The following is a 12,115-nucleotide window of genomic DNA, read 5'->3' as shown; positions in this document are numbered from 1 at the left end:
AAAGAGGTGCCGGTACTCTATTAGGCGCCGGTGCTCCCCCCCCCCCCCAATACTGAACATGAAAATACCCTTGGCTGCGTGTGATGGGCACAGTGGCTGCATTTGATGGGCACAGTGGCGACAATTGATGGTGGCACAGTGGCTGCGTGTGGTGGCACAGTGGCTGCGTGTGATGGCACAGTGGCTGCGTGTGATGGCACAGTGGCTGCGTGTGATGGCACAGTGGCTGCGTTTGATGGGCACAGTGGCTGCATGTGATGGCACAGTGGCGACAATTGATGGCACAGTGGCAGTGTGAGCTGGCACAGTGGCTGCATGTGATGGCACAGTGGCGACAATTGATGGCACTGTGGCTGCGTGTGATGGCACAGTGGCTGCGTTTGGTGGCACAGTGGCTGCGTGTGATGGGCAGAGTGGCGACAATTGATGGCACAGTGGCTGCGTTTGATGGGCACAGTGGCTGCGTTTGGTGGCACAGTGAGGCTGCAATTAATGGGGGGTTTTTTTAGTTAGAGAAGGCAAGCTCAAAATAACTCAAAAATATTTTTTTCTGCCATTTTTTTATTAAAAAACTGATGGTCACCTCAGTCCAACCCCCCCTCCCTCCAATACAGTCAATTCGTTTCTTACTTTCTTCTGTTGCAGTCCTAAATCCAGGATCCAGACAGTAGCAGCACTAGGAACTGTAGACGCAGGCTGAGCTGAGGCTCCTCGTGACTTGGGCTTCTTTCCTTGCCGACACAGCTCCCTGCGCGAGTCCTCCTCTCACCTCTCACCTCGCCTCCGGCGTGACGTCACGCGGCGCACGCCGGGGAATGAACCAACTCTCCTCCATGGGGGGGGGGTCGAGGAAACACACAGGACAGGAGTGACAGGACAGAGGAAAGGGAGCCAGGAGCACACTCGGCAGCAGTGAGTCGGCTCCGGCGGAGCGGCATACAGTTTCTATTGTGACTGCGCTGCCTGTCTGACACACATTACCGGCCCGCAACTCGACAAGCCCACCGGCTGCGTTCCGGTACTGTAAACCCACGTACTGGGCGCACGGAGAGGTGCTGGTACTCTCCAGGGCCATTTTTGGAAGTGGCGGTACTGAGTACCGCCGCGTTCCGGCCCAGTTAAAGCACTGGTTCCATCCAAAATACACTTGATTATTGGTACATGGTGTTAGGTGTTATTGTTTGTTGTTTAAGAAAGTCTAGAAGGGGTTATATTGGAATTTTGTAGTGCTGCCTCTGTTGTACAACAAGGGAATGTGCAATGCTCTAGTCTTCAGCACCCAAAGGGTTTGCTGGATAAGTCCACCCTGGGACACTTTCTGCATGGAGTTTGCATGTGTGTGTTTTCTCTAGTTTTATTGATTTTCTTTCAATTCCAAAGAAGGAGCTGCTTCATTATTTTATGTTGGCAACGCTGCAGAATTATTTACAATGCCCAAGCGTTTGTTACAGAGGACACCTGAGCCTCAGCTATTTAATACATTATTAGCAAATACCAGAAATAATACTGGTTCACATGCTTCGCACTGCATTTTAGAGAAAGATAAGCCCCAAAGACGTAATAAAAGCTACAGTTTTAGGAAAGTGTTGAAATGAAAAATCTGTTGAGTCTCATTAGACCTGATAGCTAATCTTCCAGGTGAGACCAGTGATTGATTGGTAGAGAAGGATATTTACCAAGCTCATGGGCCAGGGTGTAGGCTGCCTGTAGTCCGTCATCTTCAATCACAGAACAACTCTTGCTGGGGTCACACACTGTCCCGATGTCAGCTACTCCCAGCGTGTCACAGCTCTCATGTCCACAAAAGTCCTGACACAAAAAATTGAACCGTGATCTTTACAGGAAAATATCAATAAATGTAATTCACAGTAAATATAACTCAGTATATTAATAATGGGATATTGAAAAAAAAGTACTTTCAATCTATGAGAAAAAAAATGTACTCAAGATTCCTTTAGGGGTCTTGAATCCTAAAAAGTCTAAAACACTTGGCCACCATCATGTGGGCATAGCTAGGCCCAGGCAACTGGGACATGTTCCCTGGTTCTCTTTGCTTGCCACACCCAGGAACAGGCATTACTCCTGTCATCTTTGAGGTAAATTACCTCTGAAACCGCTGATCTTCTGTTAGTTAAGGGGTTTACTCACTGCCAATAATAACCAGTGTACAGAGGGCACTCTTCATGCCAATGATTGATAGTGTGAGTCGTCACTACAGTGACCATCAATTTAACAAGGGCCTTTACACTAGATCAGTGGTTCTGAACCTGGGGGTCGAATGATGATTTGCCAGGGGTCACCGAATCCTGGCCTGTTCCTGAAGCCTGCCGCCCTCTCCCAGACTTTTTGCGGCTGCCCAGCAGGGCTGTCCCTGGAGCTTGTGGCCACCCAGCTGGGCTGTTCCTGAGGCCTGCGGCCGCCCACTCAGGCTCTTTGCAGCCTCCCATTTAGTTCACACCATGGCTCGAGGGCAGAGACTAGAGGTCAGCTGACTGGTGGGAAGGGCTGGAGGAGACCCCATCATCTGATTTCAGCATAGGTGTCACTGCTACGAGACACCACAAAGTCAGAATAACACTACCTGTGATTATAGTTGCCATTAAAAGTCCCCACTACAGTTCTCAGATCAGCAGATGACCTTGATCAAGAGCACCTAAGTTGGCTGATCAGAACTCCCCCCAGCATTGCCACTGACCCCATTCCCCCCAACAAGGAGTAAGAGAAGGAATAAAAATAGAGAATACATGGAAGGGAGAGAAAAACAGGGGAAGGAAGAATGAAAAGGGGAGAGAAAGAATAAGAAAGGCGGCTAGAGATAGGGATGGGGGAAAAAAGAAATTAGGATAGAAAGAGATAAAAGGGAAAGAAAGGAGAACAAAGAAAGAGTGGTACATTTTAAAATTCACCATAAGAGGTTTTAATACTGTACGAGTGGAAGGGACTCAGGGAGCGCTAAATGTCCGTGGGTTAGAGGTGCAAAAATACTTGTCTTGCCTTTGCAGACAACCCACGCTACGAAAATTATTTTACTGTTGGGGGTCCCCACAACTTTTAATTTTATCAAGGGGTCACGGCACTAGAGGGTTGAGAATTGCTGCACTAGATGAAATACAAAAATAATAAGTGCCAACCTCTAAAGTCAAATCACAATACACTCAAGTGCAAAAATAAATGAAAAATATGTGTGCTAAACGATAATTATTTCTAAAAAAGATGTGTAATAAATAAGTCGTGCAAATGAATATTAAAAAAAGCTGCAAATTGTGCTATCACTGTTTATTAAATATTCAGGTGCTCAAAAGTGCTTTCAAAATAAATAAAATAAAAGTCCTGCACCAATTTTTCCAAAACACATTCGCAAGAGAGAAAATTACTCCAAAATCCCACTGTGATCTCAAAGTGCTGATTTCAAAGACTTAAGCTGTGGAATTATAAAACACCTCCTCCAATTCACTTTGTGCTCCCCATCAGGTCATACACTCCCCAGATCTCAACAAATGGGTCCAGCACAGCCTTTTCCAGTGTTGTACAACTCTCTGATCTATTTCCTTGACTGTTTTCTCCTCCAGCTCCAAATTCACCATCACAAGAAAAAAAAAAACAACAAGGAGCAATCCATTGTGCAGTATAATTTATTAAAAAGCTTAAAACTAATACACCATGTGCTCACTTACTTTAAAAAAAATAATGCCAGGTTCAAATATGTCATAAAATTACCAGTATATGGAAAAGCACCCCACACTGGCCCAAGTTCCTGTATCCCCGGGCGTACATTCCACGCAGCGAAATATAGGCAGATGTGCCAAACCTATAGCTCTGACTGACGCGTTTCATCTTAGTATTGACATTGTCAGGTCCTCTGAGGGTTTCTTAAAAGAATAAAAGGGGTTGTAAAGGTACAATATTTTTTCCTAAATGGCTTCCTTTACCTTAGTGCAGTCCTCCTTCACTTACCTCATCCTTCCATTTTGCTTTTAAATATCCTTATTTCTTCTGAGAAATCCTCACCTCCTGTTCTTCTGTCTATAACTCCACACAGTAATGCAAGGCTTTCTCCCTGGTGTGGAGTGTCGTGCTCGCCCCTCCCTTGGGCTACAGGAGAGTCAGGACGCTCTCTACGTTGCGGATAGAGAAAGGAGCTGTGTGTTAGTGGGCGTCCTGACTCTCCTGTAGTACAAGGGAGGGGGCGAGCACGACACTCCACACCAGGGAGAAAGCCTTGCATTACTGTGTGGAGTTACAGACAGAAGAACAGGAAGTGAGGATTTCTCAGAAGAAATAAGGACATTTAAAAGCAAAATGGAAGGATGAGGTAAGTGAAGGAGGACTGCACTAAGGTAAAGGAAGCTATTTAGGGAAAAAAATTGTACCTTTACAACCCCTTTAAGCTGGAGCCAAGGGAGTAGATTGGAGAGATATATAACACTGGAAAAGACTGTGCTGGACCCGCTGTGCTGACTTAAGGGATCATGGAGATCTGTTGAGTGTATCACCCAATGGGGAGTACAGGGTGAAATGAAGAAGGTGTTTTATAGTTACACGGCTTATTTCCCTGATGTCAGCACTTTGACATCACAGTGGGATTTTAGGTTGATTTTTCCTTTTGTGGATGTGTTTTGAACAATTATTATGGGACTTTTATTTCATTTATCTTGAAGGGACTTTTGAGCACCTAAATATTTATTCATTCACTGATAGCACAACAAAGAGCGTTTTTTTTTTTTAAATTGTAATTTGCACATGAGTTTTTTATTGCACATCTTTATAGAAGTAATTATTGTTTAGCACACATTATTTTCATTTATTTTTGCACTTGAGTGTATTGTGATTTATATTTAGAGCGGGGCACTTGTCATTTCTGTATTTCATAAGCACTGAGGACCACATACTATACTAGAGGTCCATACAGTCTGTGCCTAGGTGGTATATTGGTCGCTCCAGTGGAGATTGTACAATCAGATTGTCACAGGAATAAGACTAGTGGGGGAGAAGGGCTGGAGGCCCCTCATTATGTGACTGCAGCAAGGGTGTAGTTACACTTTAAACATAGGTTAACTTTGCCAAGACAAAAATTAAGTGACTCAGGTGAATATAGCAAGCTGATACTGTGCACAAAATAGGCAGAATATTTTACTTCTGAGGCCCCGTACACACGACCAGTTTCCTCGGCAGAATTCAGCTTCCGACCGAGTTTCTGGCTGAATTCTGCCGAGGAAACTGGTCGTGTGTACACTTTCGGCCGAGGAAGCCGACGAGGAGCTCGACGAGGAAATAGAGAACATGTTCTCTATTTCCTCGTTGTTCTATGGGAGCTCTCGTCCCGCTGAGCTCCTCGGCGGCTTCAGTGCTGAACTGGCCGAGGAACTCGATGTGTTTGGCACGTCGAGTTCCTCGGCCGTGTGTACGAGGCCTTAGTGTAACATAGATACAATGGGCCAGATTCTCAAAGGACTTACGACGGCGCAGCGCCATGTACGCCGTCGTAAGTCCTAATCTGACCCGTCGTATCTACACGACTGATTCTTAGAATCAGTTACGCATAGATATCCATTAGATCCGGCAGGCGTAAGTCTCTTACGCCGTCGGATCTAAACTGCAATTTTTTTTTGCCCGCTAGGTGGCGCTTCAGTCAAATTCTGCGTCGAGTATGCAAATTAGCTAGATACGCGAATTCCCGAACGTACGCGTGGCCGATGCAGTAAAGTTACGACGTTTACGTTAGGCTTTTCCCGGCGTAATGTTGCCCCTGCTATATGGTGGCATAAGTGCGGCGCAACAATGTTAAGTATGGCCGTCGTTCCCGTGTCGAAATTTTAAAAAGTTACGTCGTTTGCGAAAGTCGTCTGTGAATGGGGCTGGACGTCATTTACGTTCACGTCGAAACCTTGCGACGTCATTTGGAGCAATGCACACTGGGATATTTTACAGACGGCGCATGCGCTGTTCGTTCGGCGCGGGGACGCGCTTGATTTAAATGATACACGCCCCCTACCCGCCGAATTTGAATTCCGCCGGGTGCTTTACGCTACGCCGCCGCAATTTACAGAGCAAGTGCTTTGTGAATACAGCACTTGCCCGTGTAAGTTGCGGCGGCGTAATGTAAATCGGATACGTTACGCCGCCGCATAGATACACCGAGATACAAGAATCTGGGCCAATCTCTCTAGCTAAACAATAAAAAATGAATAAAATAATAATGTGTGTGGAATCCCAGATTAGCAGTGTAACCTAGAAGAGAAGTGCTTTGCCTGTGAGGTTTTCCTGTACAGCGTATCATATTCCTGAGTCTGTGGCTAGACTGTAGCAGTCAGTTTTGGAATAGATGTAAGTGATATTCTTAGCCTGACGTGTTGTATATTGGAAGCTCAGTCTTTAGGAAGTGTCATTGCTAGGGGTCACATACCTGACGCGTGATGAGAATGGCGGTATCGTAATGCTCTGGATGGCGATCACTCGATGGGTTGTACTTCTGCTGCCACCTGCAGAAGTTCCGTAAGGTCAGACCACCGTTGTCAGACACTTCTGGACCTGTATCTCCATCCACGATCAGAACGTTTACTACAACTAAGTTCACAGAGTTCCTCAGGCTGGGGTGCTTGTAGATGCGAGAGGCCACAGACATCAATGTCAGGAGATGGAGCTAAAGGGGAACATTCGTTTATTGCAGTTTGGTTTATTATTGCCATTTACAGATATAAGTACATTGCAGATAGATGACATCTATACATAAAATAAAAGAGCTCAGCCTTCACCATGTGATGCTTAGCATTACTTTAGCCAGAGAACCCTCATTTCATAGGTCAGACCTAGGAAACACAGTTATGTTTATCTAAAACAGAGGAATCCGTTCCAGGACAATGCTTGTAATCCAAAGTGCTTGCATAGCAAAGCAAGTTTTCCCCATAGAAGTCAATGGAAAATAAGATAATTAGTTCCGCATTGACTTCTAGGTGGCCAGAGGTGGGGGAGCCTCAGAAATACTCGGGGACAGCTTGGCTGATCTCGAAACTGAGTATTTTCAAGTATTTCCGAGTGATTCTGCGTATTTCCAAACGGTTTCAAACCGTTCTGAGTGTAACCGGCGCCCCCGGCCCTCTGGCCAAATGTGGTACTGCACACCCTATTATCTTGAATTACCGAGTCAGGATTTTTTTTTAAGTTGCTCGTCTTTCAAAACGCTTGTTAACCGCATTACTTGTAAACCAAGGTTCCACTATAATAAACATTTATATACAGTGAGCATTATTACTGAAAGAACTCCTTGTTGGCCAGAAGATTCTCTACTTTTAAAAGGAGAAAATTAAAGAGAGATTCAGATTGGATGTTATCATTTCTTCATGCACTTGCGTACACCTGACCATCACACCTATATGAGTTTATTGGGCTTACATTCACAAACTATAACAGCCTTCACTTAAAGGAAGGAGTTCCACAAAATGTTTATGCACGTGCCAATTTAGCCAAAAGAGTATTTGTAAGGCCTTGTGAGTATTTGGCTCATTATTAGGCACTGATTCCAAAGGTATTTTTTTGTTTGAGGTCAGGGTTCTATGCAGACCACTTGAGCTCCTCCTCACCAAACCTGCAAAACCATGTAATTGTGGAGGTGGCTTTGTGCAGAGGGGACTGTCATGCTGGAACAGTAATGGGAGTTCCCAAAACCATTACCACAAGGTTTGAAGTGAAAATATCTTTGTATGCTGCGGCAGTACCCTTCACTGGAAACTCCTCAATGATTTTGAGGGGGGCCCACATACTTTTGGCCATATGGTTTCAGGGCTATCTAAATGAGTGGGCACACATGGCCACTGCCCAGGGGCCCCAGCTGCATGGGAGGGTTCCTGCACTTTCCCCAAAACAGCTGCTTCTTGAGCCCACGCTGCCTGAAAATTGGGGGCCCCATGATGACGAAGCAATGGATACACAGGGAGGCAGGCTGGCAGCGGTGCACTGTGCTGTGCAGAACGATACCGATTTCACAGCCAGCAGGGTGGGGCAGGGCCAGAGTCCGGTGATGCTCTGACCCCACCCTATGCAGCTTGAATGCTCGGGACTCAGAGGCCACGGGGTAGGAGCTGGAGTGGGAACTGTTGAGATGGCTGCACTGAGAGCCCACCTGCAGAAGTGGTATTGTGGATGGTGTCATGGTGAGACCTGCTGTCCAGCACTGTTTGCACCGAAGGGCTAGGAATGCCCAGAGGGATGTTCCCTCCTCCACCCCGCCTTCTGCCTGCATGACTTGACTGCCTGCAGTTCTCTTTTTTCCCGCCAGGAAAACCGACGGACTTTTGTCCGGCAGTTTTTGGTAGTTTTCTATGGGAAAAATCATTGGTACTAGGGGAAAGTTCGCCTGCAGCACTTTATGCCTCGTACACACGTACAGGATTTCCGACGAGAAAAGTTCCTGTCGGAAATCCAGAGGGGAAAGCCGAGAACCTGCTTGGTTCAGTCTTTTCCCTACACACGGCCAGTTTTCCCGGCAGGAAACTGCAATGGAGCTTTGGCTGGGAACCCCGGCCGTGTGTATGCTCCATCGCAGTTTTCCTGCCGGGAAAACTGTCCGTGTGTAGGGAAAAGACTGAACCGAGCAGGTTCTCAGCTTCCCCCTCTGGATTTCCGACAGGAACTTTTCCCGTCAGAAGTCCTGTACGTGTGTACGAGGCATAAAATGCTGCAGGCGAACTTTCCCCTAGTACCAATGATTTTATTAACATATGTTAGATATACTGTATTTATTGGTGTATAACACTCACTTTTTTACCCTGAAAATAGAGGGTAAACTGTGCCTGTGTGTTATACGCAGGGGGCTGTGTAACGTTTTTTTCCTGAAACTTCCCTCTTAAAGTTAGGGTGCGTGTTATACCCCTGTGCGTGTTATACGCCGATAAATACGGTAAGTATGTTTGACTAGCTTTAAAAAAAATAAATAAAGCCACCTGAAAAATATATATCATATATAAAATATATATAATACATTATAATATATTATATATAAAAAAATATATAAGCGGAAAATATATATTATTGGACCCAGGCTGGGTATATCTGGAGTTGCTCTGCAGGTGCTGAGCTCATTTATGACAGATATAAGGAATAGTAGGAATGGGATTCATTTCTAAGATTTGTTCTTCAAAAGTGATGCTTTCCAAGCCATCACACCCAGGAACACTATCGCTGCACAAAGTTAACCCAGGGATAAAAATATTATTTCATTTATCATTGATGACCTGTGCTCTGGGTGTATCATTTTATTGCTGCAAATTTTATAGAGTCCAGATAGTAAGCTAGGTTATCATGACCACAGCTGTGGTACATACGTTAATAAACTTATTAGAGCGAAAACTTCCCAAGATATTAACAGTAACTGTTATGTTCAGTGTATTTTTACTGGTTGTCATGGTTTCTTAAAATGACTCAGAATTACAGTGAAATAATCACACTTTGTTCCAATCACTTGTCTAGACAAAAGCAAGTGAGATGGCCAACATTGTTGACCTACATCCAAACTATTTCATTCTTTCCTATACTTCGTAGGTTGTTGTTTGTGTTTTACTTCAGATTGTAGACTGTTATATTTTGCAACCCTTTAAAAGTTTAGTCTTCTAAAAAGGGTGGAACCTGCTGAGTCATCCTGTGTCTTTTTATCCCTTTGAGAACTCCAGCACAGATATCTACCTGCCGTAGTCCCTCCTTGTGTTCCTTGACTCCCTTGTGGTGCTCTCACTCCTTCTGTTGCCTTCTGTATAAGAATAAGATGCACCCACTTCTGACCGATGTCGGCGCTGCCATCAAGACAGAGGCTCTCTCTTCCACATTTTCTGGACGTGCCCCCTCATTACCCCGTTTTGGCAGTCCACGCAACAACTGCTTACCCATCTCTTTGAGACTCCAATCCCCCTGACCCCTAAACTATTTTTGCTAGGCATCTCCGAAACCCCGACAGGCCAAGCCGTACAAAAAACTACTTAGGCACATACTAACGGCGGCTAGATGCTTGATAGCCCTTAATTGGAAAAAATCCACACCCCCATCCCAGGAGGCCCTCTACGCTAGGGTCAAGGACGTGGAGTTGATGGAACGGATGACAGCTAGGATACGCAATGGCATGGACGCCCACAACGAGGTCTGGAGTGAGTGGCATCGGCGGGAGGATATGCCGGGGGCGGACGAGGTGGCAGACGCGGTAACCTAAATCCCCTTTCTCTTCTGGACTTTTTCTTTCTTTCCTTCTCCTCTCTTCTTGACTTCCCTGTCCTCTCTTACAATCTACTGTTTTGTTGTCACTGTTGACACCAGAGTATAGAAAACGGTTTGATACGCCTAGTTTGTTGACATGACTGTTGGAAAAGCTAGCTCTCAGAATTGGGCCCTATTGGCCGGAAGCTTAACTCCCCTTCTGCCCAATTAGGGCACAGGAAATAATTACATTCCTGGATAAATGTCTGTTTTGGTCTTTTTATTGCCTGCATTTACCTGTATCCTGTGAACTGTTCTATATAAATAAAAAAATTGTTATTTGAAAAAAAAAAAGAATAAGATGCACCAGGGAGTGTAGGATGTCTGGTAATGACCAAAGGAGGCGTGCAGACCATTGAATGCAAGTGCAGAGATGTCACTGCTAGAGTTTCCAAAAGACGAGGGTCTTCCAGGTGGTTTTATTTCATCTAGTGTATTTTATTTGAAATATATTTATGCGCTTTTGAACCTGCTGGATTACTGTGGCTCTGGGATCCAACACCGATCTTCTACCAGGATGAAAGTGACACCCATCCATTCAACCCAATTCCTGTAAGTGCAGGGCATCAAGGAACCATCATGTCATGTCATGAAGCTGCCCTAAGCTTATAGGGGAATGCTGCAGGGAAGGGCACCACATAATGTGTTTTCACCATTCAGGACTGCCCTACAGGACCCATGAGGTCATGCAACTGGACTAAAGCTCCCTGCAAAAAAGATAAATATTCAAATAAAAATAAATAAATTAATAAAAATAAATACATTTAAAAAAAAATGTTAGGGGGCAGGGGCGAGAGAGGGAAGGACAAAGGGTGAATTTAACTCTCCTGCATCCACCAAAAGGCTGACCCTTTCAAGGCCACATGAAATAACGGAACACGTATAATTGGTCCAACCTGCACATTCCTTTTACAAAGTTATCCTTCGATCAGGGTGCGTCTTCCGCAGTACTTCAGAATGAGTCAGTGTCATACTGTATGTACGACTGGACTAAGGCCGATGGGTGGAGGTCTGAACTGCCCTCGGGTAAATCAGTAATTGAAAAGTCAGTGATAATGTGATCCAATACATGAAAGAAAGACAAGTGAATGTCTGTATGGTGCATCAAAGAATTATATTTCTGCCCTTCTCATGTCCCACCTAGTTGTAGAATGATGACATATGTGTGAAAATGCTGTGTTTTGTCCTTGTCTTATCGCTATGGCCGGGTTAATACGCTCACGGCGCGATAATTGGTGTAATCTCTCCCGGAATAGCTGGACTCTGAATGATTGCCAGCCATCCTCTGATTAATGACCTCAATGGAAAAGCACGACACTCCTTAGCAAGTTCCTGTAATCAGATTTTACTTCTGTTATCAAAACTGTTTTCATTTTCCACATTAATGGAAAGTCTGGGCTAGCCATCTGTAATGGACCATGATGTGGCACATTGTGTGCGCAGGGGCAGACTGGGAACTGGCTACCATCGTGAAAGGTGGGGGGTTGTCTTAAAGGGGTTGTAAAGGTAAAAAATGTTTTCCCTAAATAGCTTCCTTTACCTCAGTGCAGTCCTGCTTCACTTACCTCATCCTTCCATTTTGCTTTTAAATGTCCTTATTTCTTCTGAGAAATCCTCACTTCCTGTTCTTCTTTCTGTAACTCCACACAGTAATGCAAGGCTTTCTCCATGGTGTGGAAAAAGCCTCTTGAGGGGCGAGCAGGCAAGTCAGGACGCTCTCTACTTTGCAGATAGAGAAAGGAGCTGTGTGTTAGTGGGCGTCCTGACACTCCTGCTCGCCCCCTCAAGAGGCTTTCACCACACCGGGGAGAAAGCCTTGCATTACTGTGTGTAGTTACAGACAGAAGAACAGGAAGTGAGGATTTCTCAGAAGAAATAA

The 12,115-nt window shown here is 45.1% G+C and overlaps 1 protein-coding gene across 2 annotated transcripts in view; it reads right to left on the bottom strand.

Annotated features, from left to right (window-relative positions):
- ADAMTS8 (ADAM metallopeptidase with thrombospondin type 1 motif 8) overlaps positions 1–12,115 on the bottom strand; it is a 64,946-nt gene that overhangs the window by 39,137 nt on the left and 13,694 nt on the right. For both annotated transcript variants that reach the window (XR_005743896.1, XM_040326225.1), the window contains exons 2-3: positions 6,404–6,640; positions 1,677–1,809 (exon numbers count right to left, since the gene is read on the bottom strand). Coding sequence is in view for 1 of the 2 variants with exons in the window: in XM_040326225.1 (XP_040182159.1) it covers positions 1,677–1,809; positions 6,404–6,640 (370 nt within the window). In the remaining variant the exon portion in view is untranslated. The remainder of the gene's footprint in view (positions 1–1,676; positions 1,810–6,403; positions 6,641–12,115) is intronic.

The sequence above is a fragment of the Rana temporaria genome, chromosome 10, assembly GCF_905171775.1.
Source record: "Rana temporaria chromosome 10, aRanTem1.1, whole genome shotgun sequence".
Classification (NCBI taxonomy): domain Eukaryota; kingdom Metazoa; phylum Chordata; class Amphibia; order Anura; family Ranidae; genus Rana; species Rana temporaria.
The sequence above is the reverse complement of the archived record's forward strand: the minus strand, read 5'-3'. Positions and strand labels throughout refer to the sequence as shown.